At 45.9% G+C, this 19684-nt stretch overlaps 1 protein-coding gene across 6 annotated transcripts in view; it reads right to left on the bottom strand.

Moving 5' to 3' along the window:
• CCM2 (CCM2 scaffold protein) overlaps positions 1–19684 on the bottom strand; it is a 326059-nt gene that overhangs the window by 108175 nt on the left and 198200 nt on the right. For all 6 annotated transcript variants that reach the window (XM_069210904.1, XM_069210900.1, XM_069210899.1 and 3 more), the window contains one exon: positions 6390–6473. In XM_069210904.1, coding sequence (XP_069067005.1) covers positions 6390–6473 — 84 coding nt within the window. The remainder of the gene's footprint in view (positions 1–6389; positions 6474–19684) is intronic.

Here is a 19684-nt window from a genome sequence, read left to right as displayed (position 1 = left end):
ACAACGACTCAGAAGACATCAGTGCGAATCAGAGTGATGAGTCAGAGTGCTGATAGTCAGTGATTCCGTTAATGTCATATTCCACTACCCTACCCCCAGGTCTACTACTATTTCACACACTCCTACTGTATATGGTGTGTTGCGGATATGGAAGTGCGTAGAAAGTCATTGGTCCTGTTGGATCCCAGTTTGGCCCCAGAGTGACTATATCAGATTTGATTTGGAGACTATATGATCATATTTATCAACACCGGGTTTAATTACCTCCATAAAACAAATTACTTCACCAGGGAAATGTTCTTTATGATAGATACGTATCTTCAAGCAGAATACTTATGAAAGCCATTCCAAGGCGCCAGACTGTAATATATAATTTTGAAGCAGTATCACCTGCACCTGGTGACACTGATGGACAGCAACAGCTGATCCACAAAACCTCAAGGATCCAATATGGAAACTGTGAGCACTGATATCAGTACAGAGAAAATTCTGAATCACTTAAATAGAAGGGAGGAAGATAAGGAATCTGGGGGAAGATGCATATTAATCATACCAAACTCTGTAAAGTGTACGTATCTTGTTCTTATGGATACTGATTTGTGCAAACTCATGTGACCCACTCTCAAAGCAGTGCTGAAAAGGAGGGCTGTGTAAAAGTATTAACTCACACAAAAAAGCTCAGAAAGACAGCCAAAATAAACAGATTAATTTCTAAAAAAAAAACACATCAAAACGGTGGTGTTTGTCAAAGTAACAAGCTTGCATGCAACTAAGTAGTCTCTAAAAACCAATAACTGGTCTTTATCTGTAAGTTTATTAAAAAAAAATAACAAATAAGGACATCTGTAGCAAAATGGTTTTCTTTTCTGACAGCTCTGCACAACTTTCTACATCAACTCTGAAATGCTTAGCTGCTACAAGATAATGATTAATGTCTTGTGGCTATGCCCGAGCTATACTTTAAATAAACAAATAAAATAAATTAACAGTTCTTCTAGAGTTGAGCACATGTACTATTTCTTTACATTTCAACACATGAGGAGGATAGTACAACTAATATAAATGTATCCTTAGCCAATAGTGTCAAAAGAGCAGAAGCTACCGAAAATTGAAACTCACTTACATTCCTGGCAAACGCATAGCCAATAAAAATAACAAAATACTTCATATGGTAAGAATGAAGATACTTGAATGGATGCTTCATGAGAAAAGGGATGAAATTCAATTGCAAAATGGGAACGGACAGGATGAAGGGAACCAATTCTGTAACTGTTTACAAAAACCTTAACATCACAGACAAATTAAACAATACCCCGTGGTTGCAAATATCCATTGCCAATACAGAGTGCCTTTTTTGCCAGTCCAACTGGAAAGTTCACCCACTGTGTTTACTTGTAAACAATCTAAATACCTTTAATGGCACGTCTCAAAATTATATTTTCTAAGAGAAAGATCATACTTTTTTGAGGGCTTTGTAAACCTCAAAAAGAACACCAATTACCTCCCAAACAAAAATATTAACCTTTCCTAATCCAGGCATGTACATTTGAGATCGGAACTTTCCGATGTAGCACTGGATGCGTCTACTGAACGTCAATAGTACTGCACAAGAAGAGGCCATGGAAGAACATGAAAGAATTCCAAGATGTTTGAATAGGAGGGACATCTGGCCCAATCCAAAGTTGTGTAGGTGATATGGTCACTCTGTTGAGTCTTTTGCCCTACCTTTTGAATCAATTAAATTTTTGAGAAATTATAATGTAAATTGTAAGGGCACAATATTCGTACAAACCCAGACAAACTACTCCTTTGGGGAAACTCTATCAAGCAATAAGCATGGCATTTCCTATTCAGTCCTGAAGTGAAAAGGTCTAACTGAAGACCACAAGTATGAAAGATTGATATTTATCTACGAAGATCTGCTCTTGTGCTGAAGGAGCCTGCTGCAGCTGCTTCTGCGGAGGATAAAACATTTCAAAGCCTCTTCATATAGAGGTCTTGATTTTACATCTTCTGCTTTCCTGATGTAACATCATCATTGTCTAGTCCTTTTCAATCTGAACCAGATTACCTTGTACCTGCAGAAGGACTGCTCAAAAGGCTAACCTCGCTTTTTTAATCTATAGAAAATGTATAAGGAGACAAGGCTCTTTACTGCACTCATGGCTATAACAGCGATTCTACTGCATATGAAGAGCCCACTGCAGCAGTAGCAATCTCAAACAGGCCTGCAGCACCAGCAATGTGCAAGATGACCCAGCATCAAACTCGTCGACTGAACTCTCCAAGAACCAAGGTACCACATTTTTACTATTTGCAGTGGAAGGAAGGTCAAAGCCTTGTTTTGGTCATTTTTCTCTTATTTACTAAGAAATGGAGAGAAGAGAAAGGGAAGAAAAAAAAGGAAAACGTATCTGATCAAAAAGGTGCGATAGCGGATTTATTTCAATGATGGGGAATCAACAGAGAACGCTGAAGCAGCAATATCAATAGCTACTAACATAAAATGAATGCTCTTCTGTGGAATCAGAGTCATCCTTTTTCGCTCTTCCTAACCACTCTGATAGGTCGTCTTTGCATAATTTGCCACGGACGAAAGTCTTCAATGGGTTTCATATTTTTTCACATTTTATTAATATATTATGGACTAATGCTGCTAATTTTTCCACTATTCAAGTGTCTTATCTTAATTCAACATAGGATCTTTGGTCCCTTCCATTGTTACGATAAAGCTAGTCTCACAGTGATTCTCAAATGTAACTAATTGATTCATGAGCAATAGCAGCAGGAATTTGCCTTCATCACATCTGCAGCTAAGCACAAGTATGAAAAGGATCCCATGTAAGGGACAGACCTTTTACTATTTGGATCACTATCAATATTTTTTCACAATGTTTGGACACACAGGTACAAGCACAACAGATCCTTGCACTGCTTTCTTGCTTTCAATTGTTCAAGTGTAACACACCAGCACATCAAATATTAGAGGCATGCTCTTTATATTATACACATACAGATGTGCTAGCCACCCTCATCTAAATAACAAACACTGTTTTCAGAGATAATCATATCCAATTTGTCCTCACACTTTCGCTTCTATTTTCTGAGCTTGTTGACAAAATTGCTTCCCTCCTAGTGAACCCTTGGCAAAGAGCTCGTCTAGGTAAGATAAACATCCAGAAGTTTCATCACTAATTGTTGGGGCAGCCTTCAAACATGGCAATAGGGATAGGTAAAAGTCATCTCTGGGTGCTTAACGAACTTACTTACCTTCTGTAATTATCTTTCTGGTGAAGACTTTATCCACATATTCCTTACATCTGAGGGGTTACAGGTGGGGATAAATGGTAGAATAGCAAATCGGAAATGTTCTGACCCTACCATAAACCAGAGTGTCTAAAAATGCAGGATGGGCACATGAAAGAACACACCATGCAAGTCCAAGGGCACCAATCAATCACCCAAATGTAAAGAGAAACAGATTAGGGTCAAAAGATCTTGAATTTGTCTGTCTGAAGGAAGGGGTTCAAAAGGATTAATCTCTTTAAGTCATCTGCAATTCTACTTATCTAATGCAGTCGGGTTGGAAAAAAATAATTCTTCCACTTACTGGGCGAACATGACCATGGGAAAAGGAAATCAATGGGGCCTGGCTGCTGTTGCGGCAGGTGAGAAGGAAGACTAAAATTTCTGTTCTCCGTCACCACTGGATCCTCTTGAGTTGCAAAAGGGCTGCACTGGTTGCTGCACAGGTTCCCGTTCGGCCTCTTGCGGTAGGCAACAGCCCATGAGTATCATCCAAACTTCAGGTACTGAATGTGGAACGGACGAGGAGAGGCTAGACCTAAAGAGCGCACTGTACCTCAGTGGTCCTTGAATTGTTCCAATGCACAATTAGCCTTTCACAGAAATGTCTGAAGCCATCAAAAGGCATGTCCATCAAGGATGCCTGCTAATCCCCATCGAATTCTTTGGCACACATTCAAGCAAGGCACTATATCATCAGAATGGTGCCCAATGCACAACAGACACAACCAGTCTTGACTAGAACAGTTCTCATAACCTACCTGGCTGCATCCTGTACAACTTGGATCACCTGAGCAAATGTGTCTCAAAATATATTAGGTTTCAACAGCGATAACTTCCTGCCCAGGTGTCATGGGGCATATGTGTATGATTCCAGCAAGCAATCCAAGTTCAGGGATCATAAAACCATGCTGGCCAAACAAAATACTTTTTTTTTTTTTTAAAGTGGGGATGCGTTTTGACTCCCTATTTGAGGGCACAGTAGGGAATGGATTTGCGTTCAACCTAATGAGACCTGAACAATGAAGTTCTCTGTAGGAGGCTGCTGTTTGGGGAACACTTGATTGGCAGGGGTTGGTCTAGGGCACCTACCTACAGGGAAACTTACAGGCATGTCCAAGCATGGCTTAGACCATATCGTCATCAAAGTTTCAGCCAAGCTCTCACTGAAGGACAGCAAGGGCCCTTGAGGTTCCAGGCCCCACCTAGAAATTTGTCAGAAGGCTTGCTTGGTTTCTATTGTGGGTAGTTGTAAATTTAATATTTTTGCTGCTCTGCAGACTACAACCAATCTCCTCCGCAGGTGGACATTTTATGGAGTCTAGCTCTGCCTCAGTGAAAGTGTCAACTCCACTGGCATTCTGTTGATCTAGCTAAAACCACCATCAGTATAGTGAGAGGAGAGAGTAACTGTTGGAATCCCAGTCAACACCAGGACTACTGACTTTTACGAGGCCTCCGGAGTCAGGAGAAGGCCAGGAAGAAGCCAGAATGTATCCTGTTGGTAGAAGTCCAACTAGGGAGCACCAGCGGCTTCCTGTGGCCCCAAAGCACTCCAGATCGAGTTGGAAACAGTTACTGCAGGACATCCCTGAAGGCCTCTATCTCTTGCAGGGTGGCAATGGCCTAAGAAACTGGGCATCCCTGGGACCAGCCTCCAAATGGGCTGAAAGTTGGAGCTTTGGTGTGGTGACAGCACAATGTGTGCCCCAGATGTACTTCCTGAACTCTTGGAGCGATTTATCGATGGACTTTCGTTTTCAACTTGCCGAATACAGAGATATGGGGCAGAACCAGCATCTGGAGAGGGACCATGCAAATCTAGAACTGCTACCTTTATCAATTTTTGTGCTCTGCTCATAGTTTTGCCTCCCGCTCCTTGGTGGCCTTTGGGTGCATCAAGGAGCATTTGTTGCACAACGCAAGTGGTGCCTAGATCCTAGACACCACAGGCACACATCGGATGGCTCAGTGACAGTCATACACAGCCGCAATACAGTTCGAAGCCTGCTGTTTCTGTCAAAACAGTTTCCATGGCACACTATCTGTCTAAAATGAGATTTTGCCATGGGTACAATCTGACAAAGTAAGAAGCGGAGCTATGGATCCATGTTGAAAGGTGCAAAAGAAATGAACTGACATCAGTGCTTAGGGGCCATAGCTATCTGTAGCTCTGCACTCTCGTATTCGGGGACAGTGCCAGGTGGTCATGGAGTCCAATAGCCCTACCTACCAGCATGTAAGAGCAGCTGCTATGAAAAACTCCAGATGCAGCCTGAAGGTGGCAATATTACAAGTGAGCAATCTATGATTAGTCATGTCCATCAGAAGAAAAAGGTCCATACAAGATGCACAAACTCAATTCTCCATGTGTTTTCAAATCTTTCAGCACCACTGTAGTTTCTCCTCTCCAAGCGTGAAATCATTTGTCATGCAACTTTAGGAATGTGGGGATTGGGGGGGGGGGGGTGGGTTTGCTGTGGGGATTGACAGTTTATGCTCCTTTTCCTCCTACATCATTTTAGATGTTAAAAAACAATTTCACATCACAGCCCTCACTTACTGATCTCCTTAATTATCTCAGAGAAATCATCTCATGCCTATTACACTGTACAATAGCAAGCAGAAGACCCACTTATGAATCATGTTAACAATGGATGGTCAAAAGCTCAGCACCCTTTAAGAAAGAAGTCAATTAGAAAGGAAATAACACACAAAACACCAGAACTTTAAATAATATTGGCAATTTTTACATAACAAAATTCTCCTACAGTAATTGTACTATTTTTGCTTCATCGTAGGGAGGGTTAATTCTGGTTGATGGTTTTTTGCTTTGGTTATATATAGTACTACCAAGTACACTATGATGTATATTGTATGGTCACAGCCTTAATAATACTAATGAGTCAAGATGAACACCATGCTGGACTCCTGTATAGTATTTTATGCGTTTCTTTATATTTCCAGAGCCCCAGAGACTTTTAAAGTGTATGAAAAGCATGATGCTGCAGGTATAAAAAGTACACAAGCATAAACAAATGAACACCAGTTATTTGTGAGGGGCCACAATATGCAGGACTCACCTTTGCATTATCGATCAGATGTAAAATCTCAGTGCGACTGGAAGGATTCAGGTATCCAGGAATGGAGGTCAGTTGGCCTAAATACTGGAAAACAAATGTCACAAATAAGAACAAAAGAATGCTTGATCAAATAATGGCATCTCAACTGGGAGATGTATGAATTTGGCACTCATACTATGTCATACTTGCCGATCAGCGTGCATTTAGAAACTTTGTTATACTCACCCAAGATCTCTTAAGCGCTCAAGAAAACTATTAGTCTCCTGCAAAACATCAGCATCCAAATAACGTCTGCAGAGCTTTCATCCAACACAAACATTATACTGCCGAAAAAGCTACAATCTTACTAACTAGTCCCACCTCATAATAAATTGAGAATATATACTGCTGTTTGCTTAAGGTTAACACTTCCTCGAACCCTGGACTATTACTACGGCTGCCCACCTTTCACTAAAACATGACTATCCAACATAGCCAACACACAAATGGTGTGTTTGGAATAAATCTAACCACTGACAATCGCTGGGGGTAGCATTCCAACCAATTGTTCTTTTGCCCACCATGCAACCTCAGTTTGGGCCCAACCATATGCAAATCAGTCTTGACCCTGCTCCAATAGGAGCACGAACTGCCATGTCAGGTCCTCCCTGAACTGGAACACAGCCAGCTCAAGACCAGTTTCGTCCTGATTGGTGCTTGTCAGTTGCTTGCAGCTTTGTCCCAGTGGCAGTGAGTACAAGACCCACGTCTGGGTGCGTCGAAACTGAGGTGGTACATTGAGCAAAAGAACAATGGGTTGGGATGCTAACCTCAGTGAATGCCAATGGTTGGATTTAGTGCAATAATTCCTCTCATCAACTTTTGTGTCTGATGTAACACCCTAAGTGGAAAGTCTAGGAAGCTGGCTCTGTATATACTATACCAAAGTGAGGTATAGTGTGCACAGAATCCAGTGGATCACCAGAGGATAAAGTAGATAATACTAATGCTCTCTTCTGTGGTAGTGTGGTCGAGCAGTTAGGCTTATCAGAGGGTAGTGGTAAGCATTTGTTGTACACACAGTCAAGAAATGAGGCACACACTTAATTACTAACTCTAGGCCAATGGTTTCACTATCAAATATATACTTTGTTACTTTATTTCAAGAGCCAAAATAATCTTTCTTGCAGGTAAGTACAGTTTCAAGAATGTATCACTTTCAAGTATCAAATGCACTTTGTTTAGAATTCACAAGTAAAACAGTTTTCCGGTAAGTAATACTTTTCAATGTGAAAAGTAGATACTGCAATTTCTCATAGAAAGCAATGTACTCCTAGGGGAGGAAAAGTAACACAATTTGCAGGTAAGTACTCTAATTACGATCCTAGTCTTTCGGGGTTAAGGTGTCCACAGGGCACAGTTTAGGAAGACACCAAAGGTGTACCACCAGCAACATGGGCCAGCTGGGTGCAGAGGTCAAAGATGGTGTCAGGTGCCCAATGGAATCCTGTGGAGACTGTGGGGCACTCAGAAAGAAACAGCTTGCAGGTAAGTACCTGTGTTTTCAGGGCACAGACCTGGGGGGTTTTGATCAGCACCGGAGGGGCCACAGGTCAGCATCAAACACACACCCTCAGCAATCCTGTGGATTTAGGCTGCAAGTGTAGTCATGCTGGCCAGGGGGGGATCAACCCAGGATGGACTCAAGGTTGGAATCGTCTGGGAACCTTCTCAGGACCGGTGGGCCACCTGGACATGGGTTGTGCGCATCAGGTGCAGAGTGGGCAGGACTCGCGGATCCGGGGCAGTTCTCAAGTCCTTTTTGAAGGTTTCTTTGTGGACAGGGCCGCTGTCCTCGGGAGATCTTGGCCCTTGGGTAGGCAGGCAGTCCTTCCTCTGGGGGTTTGAAGAGGTTGTTGGTCCTGCAAGATGCATAGTTTTTTTTGTTGCAGGAGTCTTGAAACTACAGACAGTCCGGTATGGCAGCGGCCAAGTCAGTTGTCCTCTGGAATACCTTCTCTGCTGGTGTAGCTCTTACGTCTTTTTTCTTTTCAGGTTGCCAGGAATCTCAAGAGCAAAGTTCAGGGGTGCTCCTAAATACTAGATTTAGGGGTGTTACAGGGGTCAGAGGGCAGTAGCCAATGGCTACTGGCCTGATGGTGGCTACACCCTTCCTATGCCCACTCTCTTTGGGGAGGGGGATGCATTCCTAACCTATTGCCTATCCTCCTCCAGAACAAGATGGAGGATTCTGCAAGGAGGGGGGTCACCTCAGCGCTCTCTGGGCAACCTAGGGGTGGTCCCAGCTGAGGTGGTCATTCCTCCTTATGTTTACCAATTTTCATGCCGGACCTGCATCAGAAAGTGGGGCTTGGGCCAGGGGGCAGGTATCTCCGCTAGCTGAAGTGCCCTGGGGCAGTGTTACAAAAAGCAGGAGCCTTTGAGGCTCACAGCCAAATGTTGCAGTTCCTGCAGGTGGAGGTGTGAAGCACCTCCACCCATAGAATGCTTTGTCCCTAATTCCAGAGAGCACCAAGGCTTTCACCCAATGGGGTCAGAGACTTGCCTGTTAGTGGCAGGCTGGCACAGACAAGTCAGCCTCACATTAGAAGGCTAGGTGAAATACAGGAGACATCTCTAAGATGTCCTCTGTGTGCATTTTACATTACAACCAACACTAGCATCAGTGTGGGTTTATTGAGCTGAGAAGTTTGATACCAATTTTCCCAGTATGCAGGGAAACCATTATGGAGCTGTGGAGTTTGTAATGACAAACTTCCAGCCCATATATTCAATATGGTCACACTGCACTTGCAATGTCTAAGAATGGACTTACGACACTGTGGGGGCATATTAATTGACCATTTGATAGGGCATGGAACGTTAATTCCCACGACACACTATCTGTTACAGCTCTATGTTCAATACTTGTGTTTATTTTGCATCATAAAGCTCCAAGATGTCGCCATCACAGTAATTTCTTTCAGATAAACTTATATACAGATCTTTTAAAAACAAAAGTGCGAATTAGGCTGCTGGATAGTAATTTGGTTGAACAGAGACTATTACTACGGGAAGACCCATATATCAATGATGATGACATAGAAGTAAAAGTCATGATATAGGTCAACAGCATTTACAGCCTGATCATGTCAGGTCATTTTTTCTTTAACAGCCATGCACCACTTGAGCATCATGCAGTCCCAAACTTTGCTTTAGTGCCCAACAGTACTTGCAGTCTAGCGGAGTTGAGATTGGTTTCCCCTCTAGATGTTAATGATTGGTGCATCCCATAGTTTCAACTACAAAGTGGGGCTTGCTTGTACGGTTTGTTCAACAAGACTCAACATCAGGTAGCTTGACTGTGCCCATATAGTGGGGTAGAAAGGATTTATAAGCCTTGGACCATGAATTCAGCAGGATCTATGCAAGTGTTTTGCTTGAACTACTAGTGACAGATTTTTTTTTTGCTCACAGACAATTGAAAGAATGCAGGGTACTGTGGGACTCGAGGATTTAGACAGTTGCACGAGGATTTTGCAATCTCATGTGCCTCTACATTTGCAGTAGTATTAATTTCCTCGTTCACTTTAAGACAGTTTTAATAATTAGATTACTGTATGCAGGAGGGGAGCTTCAGCTACCTCCTGGTATGACTTTTTCAGCGTTTTTGAGCCCCTTTTGACCATGGTGATCTCTTGGGTTAAGCTTTACACTGTTTCCTTCCACAGACTCAAATGCTAAGAATACAATCACTGCACAGCCACCAAATAACAATTCCTTTTTCTTCTGATTTCTTTTCTCTGATGTCCTTTGGCTTCCGCTTTTCTGAGATTTGCATTGACCTTAACTCTTACTGTCCTTGGATGATTTGCTCTCTTCCTAGTTCTTCACATAATTTTCTTGCTTGCCCATTTCCCTCTCTGGGAACACCTTCACAACTTGTTTTATTTATCCATGGCCATGATTTGCTGAATCAGACCTATTGCTACTTTCCATCTCTTCTCCATCATCCTTATTAAGACCCCAACATTGGTCATTCGATTACGCCATCTTCCCTTCCTCAATTATTTTTGAAGTTAGTCTATTTTATAGCTCCCTTTGTTCCCTGCATCCTCCTCACTTACCTCTGCTTCTTATGTTTGTTACTTGCCCTTCAATCTTGAAAGAGAGATGTGCCACAGCACAATCATCTCTAGACTTCACAAAAGGATTTGAGGACTGAATTCTTTTAGGTGGTCCTGCACAGTGAAACTAGAAGAACAAAGCCCACAGCCCACTATTACATTAAGTACAATGGGCAAAGTCAGAACATATAGTGTCACCTTTACCAGGTTGTTTTTCTAAATTAAAAAGTATTCTACGCGCATATACAATTTAGCTAAATAAGTATTAGAAAAAAAAAAAAAAGTTTTTATTTGGTGAAGGAGACCAGCACCCATGCATGTGCTTGCACAGGCACACCAAGACATACATAATCATATCAGGAATTCCTATACACCAGGGATTGAGACATTGCTGCCTTCCTTTCCCTGATATGTTAATGTGTAGAGTGGGAGAAGAGAAATGCCAAATTCTTCTTTTGACAACACTTTTTAGAAGAGAATATTTCTCTTTGCATCCTTACCACATAGGCAAGCCAATTATTCAGGTGCTTTCATACATCTGAGCTATTTGAGTCATCTAAATATTCAAATATTTAATATTCCTCACTGTCCACCAAGATTCTGGCCAAAAACTATTCTAAAGTCACTGCTTTCTGTGCTTGACATCCATATAATTTCCACTTCCTCTCCCATCCCATCAGTAACCTTACATCATTACCACCTTTTAAAACTTTTTTTTATTATAAAACATCCACACTAGTTTCAAATATACACCCAAAATTACCAGTTCCCAGTAGGCACACACAGCACTTTCTCTCCCATGAGCACTTATTGTCAATTAGCAAATTCATAATTGCCAGTAACAAAACATTGCTGCCAGTTCCCAGCTGGCAAAGAATCACTAGTGTCCAGTGACAGAGTGGAAGGATACAAAGTCCCGCACCCTGATACTTCCTAAGCAGTGTCTAAGTGTTTACTTCAAGTTCGGATACATTTATTTACAGCAGTTGCACATGGCAGGGAACCAGATCAACATCCAATATCTCATACTCTATGCTTTAGTAATAGCCAGAGTGAGGGCTGGTTAAAAGAGAAACTGAGGGCCATCTCACTTGCCAGAGGACCCGAGAAGAGAAAACTCTTACCGAGGACATGGAGGATCAGGAGAAGAGAAGGGATGGGAAGCAGTTGGGAACAGTGATTACATCTCTTGGCCACTCATCTTACCTCACAATCCTTCAATTTCTTGCAGTGAATAGAAGAGAGGGGCGTTATATACTCCTCTTTTGCTACCTATTGCTTCAACCCTAGCAAGAATATGTGGGTACTTCTACCGTATAAACTTCAGTGTTCTAAAAACCTATAATTTACAGGGAACTGTAAATTATGGCAAATATATCATGGTTCCCAGTGAAAAATGGGTTTCAACATCATAATAATTTCTAGACCACACTGCAGAGCTTTAACTTTGCCAATACGGGGGCGTGGCCATGCCAGCAACCGAGATCGCTGCACAGCATTGAAGCTTTTGGCAGTTGGGGGCCTGAAAACTCTTAGGGGTCTTTAATGGGCCACAAAGCCCTTTTATCATTTTGTGGCTGTATTCTGCCAAACCTCCAAACGAGCCGGGAAGCAGAATCGCATTAGGCAACTTTGAGCGCCTCGCAGGCCCTAAGACGACAGGGGCCTCGGGTGAGCCTGCGACACAGGGCGGATGGGCTGGGCAGCCTCTGCCAAAAAAAGGCAATCCATTCTGCCCTGATGGTGAGGGGGAAGTCGACAGGAGAGGTGTTTCCTTCTGCCAGCTGCTGCTGCAGCCCCGTGCAGCCTCCTTGCAGTGTCGCACCAGGCCTGGTCGGCTGAAAATTGAAGCACAGCTCCACAGCGTAGTGAAGCTTCGACGAAGGCCCTGTTCGGGGTATATTGGCGAACCAACTACACATGGTAGGGGGCCACAGGAAACTGATTAAAATACGAGCACCTCCATTGACATCGTGCTCTGACACCAGTAATTGCATCAATTGATCTACAAGCCCAATGAACTTTACCTGCAACAGAGTTCTGTCATTTGCCATTGGTGTCTTTTTTTTAAAAATATATTTTTATTTTTGCAATTATAAATAAACTCAAAATTGACAATACTCTAGAGCCCGCCACACAGCTGATAGCTAACAAATAGTACAATTAACAACTAGTGTCATAGAAACCAAACAGGAGTATATATCCAGGAGAATGCAACATAAAAACGCACAGCGATGACTGAACAGAGCCGCATCATGAAAACGTCCAGGCATAAATTCTGAGAAGGAGTGAAAGTGATAAGGCAGGAGAGCAGAGAGAAAGTGAATACTAAAAAGAGAGAGAAGTCAAAGGAAGAGAAGGGAAAAAGGGGCGAGAAAGAGGGGGGAGTCAAAGCACAGTAGCCGTCAAACCGCTAACAGGATTATAAGCGGTGATATAATGGCGTGGAGGCGGAGCGCATCCATTGCATTATGAGCGATGAGTACCGGTCACTCGCATGTTATTCAAAGCCCGGGACTCCAAGTAGGATCGCAAGGGGCCCATATATCTCTCGGCCAGGATCCTTTAGGCATGAGCTCCCATTATATCATTAATTGTTCTTGGCAGTATGCAGCGTCCTGTAATCAGTCACAGCAGCGTGAGGTGCGCCGTCGCTCCCAGCAAATCGCAACCCTATGCTTGGCAAGCACCAACAATAGCCCCACCAGTCTCCGGTGTGCAGGGGGGATCTCCTCGACATGGCCCAGCAGGGCGAGCAGAGGGGTGTGCGGCAGCAGGAGCCCTGTCATTTCCTCAGTCGCCTGCAGCACCGGTGTCCAGTATTTCCGCAGTGCTGTGCAGCTCCACACAAGGTGCAAAAAGCCAGCCTCAGGAGACCAACACCTCTCACAACTCGCATCAACTCTAAGAACCATAAGTTTCAGTCTACAGGGCATGTAGTACAAGCGGTGTAAGAACTTAAAATTGATAAGACGCAGTCTGTAATTGGGCGACAGTTCTCGCATATGCGCAAAGCATTGTCGCCACACCTCGTCCTGGATGGGCTCGTCGATTTCTGCCTCCCACTGGGCCTTTGCCTTAGTCCCAGCAGCAGACCCGCATTCTGCATGCATACATATAGGCTAGTGATAAGCCTGCGCAGAGTTCTCGTTTGGTATAGCAGTTCCAAAGCTCGGTACATCGGGGGCGCATCAGGAAAGCAGGGAAAACGGGCGCAGAGCAGGGCTCGAATTCTGAGAGAGAATAATCTGTGCAGCGCTGAGTCTCGCACATCAACAAGGGCAGACTCCAGGGAAATAAACCTTCCATCCGGGAACCAAGATCCTAAGATTGTTAAATTAGACTCTCAAAGAAACTCACAGACTCAGGCATCCTCTGCCAATGTCGCAGTAGCAATATCACACAATGGCACCAAGGGCACAAATGGCGCTTGCACATTGGCGCACCGCAGTCCAGGCCCTCGCCGTGCACGTCAACAGTGTCGACCCCAAGCGGTTGCACATAGTTAACGCAAGTACCTTCCCAGTCAGCCCCATGCTCAGCTCTCCAACTAAAGCACCTTCAGCCATTACAAGAGACAGGGTCTTAGCCGCAGCCACATCCTATGGTCTAGCCCGACTCACAGTCCGCCACAAAGTCCAGCACCACGTTGAAATCCCCCCCCCCCTCTCTCCCCCCCCCCAACAGCAGGGATCCAAAGCCCAGCAAGCAGATCAGCCAGCAAACTTCCCCAAAGAACTCAGGGCCATCGGTGTTTGGTTCATAAATCGACACAAGCCTACAAGGTTTATCCAACAGCGTGCCTCTCATCATGACATAGCGACCATCTGGATCAGTACGCCATTGCAGACCCTTCCGGATCAAGATCGCCACGCTCTGTGCATCTCTCAAATACCTTGCAGCATGCCACTCACTAATTCAACCAGCTTTCACTCAGTGTTTTGTAGCTTCCACTAAATGAGTCTCCTGCAGCATACAAATATCTATTGCATGTCACTGCATGTAGGCGGAGATCAACTGCATCTTACGCCCATCATTCAGCCCACGGATATTCCAAGTGAGGCAGCGTACAGACATCACACTCTGCAGTACCATCCCAGCAATCTATCAATACACATCACTCCCCAGACCAGCACAAAAAGGGCACTGGCTACATGAAGAGGAGAAAACAGGAGGAAAGAACGGAAAGCAAAGAAGCAAACCCCAATGCGAAACATTGCAAACCACCACCCATGCCAACCCCCCAATCGGGTCAGTACTACAAGCCCACCCAGTCCCAAATAGATTCCTCACAACTTGACATTAAACAACTTCAATGGACCCATCCTATGGGGAGTCAGCGAGGCCATCCGGTAACCATCCCAAATGGGATGGGAGGCAAGGGGACTCCCATTGTGAGCTAAATAACAGAACCGACCATCCCAACATGGTAATTAGCAACAAATGCACGGACAACTAGGCACCGGGCAGGTCAACCGCAGGGCCACAAACAATCCAGAGACTTCAGTCATTGTCACTAACAGCATATCTCTCTCTACCGCCAACCCGCGGCCCCCCAGACAGCGCCTTTTTGGGAACAGATTTAGCATATTTATTTGCCAATTTTGGGTCAGTGAAAAAGTGCAGCTTGCCCTTATGCTGCACTCGCAATTTAGCTGGATAAATGAGGGAGTATTTGGCATCAGTCTGGCTCAGAGTGCGCTTGGCCGGCAGGAAGGCCTTACAGGCCGCCTGCACCCCAAGAGTGTAGTCGGGAAATAAATTCAGTTCAGTATTATTGTAGATCACAGGTCGACGCTCTCTAGCCAGTCGAAGAATAGTGTCTCTGTCCCTATAGTTTAGTAGACGTACAATAATAGGACAGGCCGGTGCACCCTGCAGAGGCTGCAGCCCCAGCAATCTCAGGGCCCTCTCCACCACCAGTACTTGGGAAAGTTCGCCAGCGAACAGCGCAGACCGCATGGTCTCGACCTAGTTCTCCATGCGTCCCATGGCTGTCGACTCCGGAAGGCCCAAAATACGTACATTGTTACAGCAGGAGCAGGCTTCAAGGTCCTAGTTTTTATTCCGGATAACCTCCAGCACATGCTCCATGCGCAGCAACTGTTCGCAGTCACCACGTCGATTGTCCTCAGAGTCCGAAGTGCGTGCCTCCAACTGTACAAGTCTTGTGTCGTGCCCATCAACCCGCTCCTTTAGATGGCCCATTTGCTCAGCCAGGTCAAGCTTGGCGTCAACGTTAGCCAGGCTATGCTTGAGGTCCAACAACATGGCCTTCACGGAAGAAGCGGCAGCCTCCTCCTCAAGCGGCAGATCATCCGCCAACCGGCCAGCCGGGCCACTTTTCTTTTTCCCACTTTCAAAAACTAGCTTTGACTGTTTCTGGTCAGCCTTCCCCATGCTCTGCGTCGCCAACCAGACCAGGGTCGAGAGAAGGTACCCCCACTCCGCACAATAGTAGTCTACAGCCAGATAGTATCCCCGCGACCAGAGGCTTCACCAGGGCACCCACTCCAGCCAGTCACATATGCCTCAGCAGGGGTGGGGATCAAGCCCCAGGCCCAGTCACTGGTATCCCCCACACAGCAGGTCGATATCACCAAAAATACTGCATGTAGCAGTCCCCAGTATCAACACATTCGCCAGCGAGGCCCCGTGACTCAAGCCCCGCAAGACACCAAGGAGGAGGGGTGGGGTGGGGTGCGGTGCAGTGTGGGGGCCGGAGGTTCCACACCACCCAGCGCCCAAAAAAGGCCACTAGCAGGCCAGGCGCACCCCCAACCCCCAAATCCACCGAAGCACGGAGAGATGCAATCAGGAGACCAGTCCCCGCACCAGCCGGTCGGCGAGCACCCCCGCGGCAGCTGCCACACGACTCGACTGTCGCAGATCAGGCCCCAAAGGAGCAGCCAGCAGCGCTGTAGCTAGTTCCACCGGCACGAACAGTGGCGAAAGCCTCCCACCCCTGGCTGGGTAAGCAAGGGAATAAGAGACCACTCCCCGTATCTCCAACCAGCCCGGTCTCCAGCGGCTGTTCCTCCAGGCACCAAAAAAAAAAAAAAAAAAAGGGGCGGGGGAGTGGGGAGAGGGGTCCACACCCCCAGCACCCCAAAAAAGGGTGCCCGCAGGCCAGGCGCACCCCCAACCCCGCTAAATCCAGCAAAGGACAATGGGAGATGGAATCAAGAGCGCCCAGCCCTGCACCGGTCAGTGAGCACCCCCGCGGCCCGACCGTGCTGCCGATCAGACCCCACAGGAGCGGCCAGCAGCGCTGCAGCCAGCACCACCGGCAGGAATTGAAGCCAAAGTCTCACAGGGGTGCGAGATGTAGGTAAACAAGGGATTAAGGGGCCACTCCCCGTATCTCTGACCAGCTCTGCTTCTGGTGGCCGAACCTCTAGCGCCGGCAGAGCCTGTGCAGCAGAAGCAGGCCCGACAGGCCGGAGCAATCAAACGCAGCCTCCGGACCGGGACCAGCGCCGGAAGATGGCCCACAGCGTTCACCGAGTCCTCCCCTTCGTCTCCTGGAGAGGACTAGGAGGCGGACGGCCTGAAAGGAGGAAAAAGACACAGCAGGAGTCCCCCGCCCGCAGAGCCTCACTTAGTGGCGGCCATCTTACGAGACGGCCAAGCCATACCCCATGCCATTGGTGTCCTTAATAGCGGGGCTCCTGCTGCACAAATGTGACTGCACTGCAACACTGAGCGTCCTCACAGGCCTGTAGTGCACTGGTCTATGTACTCTTATGTAGGGGATATTTCGCCCAGTTGGGCTGTATAACACCTTCCTATATACCTGAAAGTGCTAGGCACTTACCCCTAATGACACCGTGGGCCTGCTGGTTGGGGGAATAGTGACAGACTATTCACTACCACCCCTCTGGAACTCATTTACACAAGCTGCTTTTGTTTGCATAGGGCAAGACACAATCGCACTTGCTGCTGAGATGGTGCACAGCGGTCCAAAACAATGCAAACTGCCTTTTGAAAAATCCAAGCCCACTGAAGAGACGGTAACTTCATCAGATATGGAGGGTGGCATGACCAGAGGCCCTGTGACTGAGCAGTCGGCTGACACGGATGCCTTCATGACTTAACCTAGGGCTACTGACGCTCGCTTTGATACTTCGGCGAATCACCTGGACCAAATGGAGGAGCACTTAGATAGGCAGTACACATGCATACTGGGAGCTGAGGAACACATCTCTGGCCTGAAGGACGGCAATGCCGCTGCAGTTGAGGGATTAGAGAGACTGGAGACCTGGTTCAGGGCAGTGGCAATAAACAACGAAGACTTTGAGGCCAGAGGGCACTGCAATAATATCCATATTCTGGGGTCATGGAATTGACTGACACTGGTGGTCTTGACCTATTTGTCAATAAGTTGCTCTCTGATCTACTGAGATGCCAAAACTTTACACTTTACATTTGTCATAGAACATGCACATTGCTCCCTTGGCCCCTGTATTGTGCCCGGGGCACGTCACGATCAATCATCGCTATGCTCCTCAACTTCAGAGACCGAAATGTGGCTACTCTACAGGCACGTGAACTGTACCCGCTACAATATCAGGGAGACGTGATCACCTTGTTTCCCGATTTTACAACTGCAGCTCAGGAGGCTCAATGTAATTTCAACTAGGCCAAGGCTGCGTTTCCCAAACTGGGACTTTGTTACAGAATGATGTACCCTGCCCAGCTACGTGTGGATGTTGATGGAAGAGCCAGATTCTTTATCACCCCAGCTGATGCCTTGGCGTTCTGTAAGCAACGAGTGCAGAGCTGCACATCTCCTGGGCAAGCTCCACCAATAGCTCTCCTCCAAACTCACTACTCTCTGCTTCCATGGAACTATTCCTGCCAGTCTGAACTACGTAGCTGCTGTGCAAGCTAGCTGCAAGACTAACTAGGGTCCTGGCACTCCAAGAGCCCCTGTGCCGCATGTTTCTCTTGTAGCTATACAAAAGATGCTTCTAACAAACACGACTGCATTGACTGATCTATGATCCCATTAATGTGCAGAATTTCTTTGCCACTACCATGAGGTTTTAAACCACAGTTGAACTAGGGAAAATGTTTAATTGTTTTCGGAGTCTATTGAGATTTACTTGTTATGACTCTGCCAGGTGTGTGTCAGGGGGAAGGAGGGATGCTTTTCATTTGGTTGTTTGTTTAATTGCTATTGTTTGTTTGCATTAACACACCACAAAGCCTATATGCCATACATGGTGCGCCTCAGTCCATTTACGATTTTTGTGCATGTCTACAGGTTATGTTGTACATCCGTTTGTAGACGTCACCTTTCTGCCCTGGAACATCCAAGGCCTCAACAATCCAATTAAGGGCAAACAAGTACTGTAATCTCTGCATTGCCACAACATTGATATTGCTTTCCTGCAGGAGACCCACCTATCACCTAGGCCTTCTCACAGGTTTGCAAATGTCTGGGGCACACACCGATTCTTCTCCAGCTACAGTTCTTATTCACGGAGGAATGCATTTTGTTTCATAAAAACATCTTTCAGCCTTATGCCGCTCATTCTGGTGAGGAAGGCAGATATGGGATGGTAGTAGGTCACTTAGCAGTGCACATGTATTATAACCTAACATGTACGTCCTAACATTGATGACCCGGAATCCTATCAATCCCTACAAGCCCAAATCGACAACATGGATATAGACCACATTTTATTGTGGGAGGATTTCAATATGCTTCTAGATCCCTTATTAGGCACCATGGCTCAGAACCCTGCAGGGAAACATTGCTCCTTGCGTATACTTCATGATATCTGTAACACATATCTGCTCAAAGATCCCTGGTGTCTGTGACACGCTAACACACCTGCCTATACCTTTCACTCAGCGCCCCACAACACATGGTCATGAATTGACTAATGGCTGATATCGGTCATGCTTACGCTGTGGCTTCACTCCTTCACACACCTCCTGCAGACACTCTCCGACCATGCCGCAGTGGTAATGTCTTTGCGCATTCCTGTTGCAGAGAGGTCTCAAACGCCATAGGCTTTTCCCCAACATGGTTCTTCATGTTGAAATGTTTCACACACAACCCCGTGCTGTCATTATCAAATATTTTGAGCTCAAAGACTCTGTACAATCCCAGGCTACACTGTGGGAAGGTGCTGTGTGATATACGCAAGAGCCTGTCCCACACCGAGAAAGCTCTAG

This window comes from Pleurodeles waltl, chromosome 10 (genome assembly GCF_031143425.1).
Source record: "Pleurodeles waltl isolate 20211129_DDA chromosome 10, aPleWal1.hap1.20221129, whole genome shotgun sequence".
Taxonomy (NCBI): domain Eukaryota; kingdom Metazoa; phylum Chordata; class Amphibia; order Caudata; family Salamandridae; genus Pleurodeles; species Pleurodeles waltl.
Note: the sequence above shows the minus strand (reverse complement) of the source record. Positions and strands in the feature narration are given on the sequence as shown.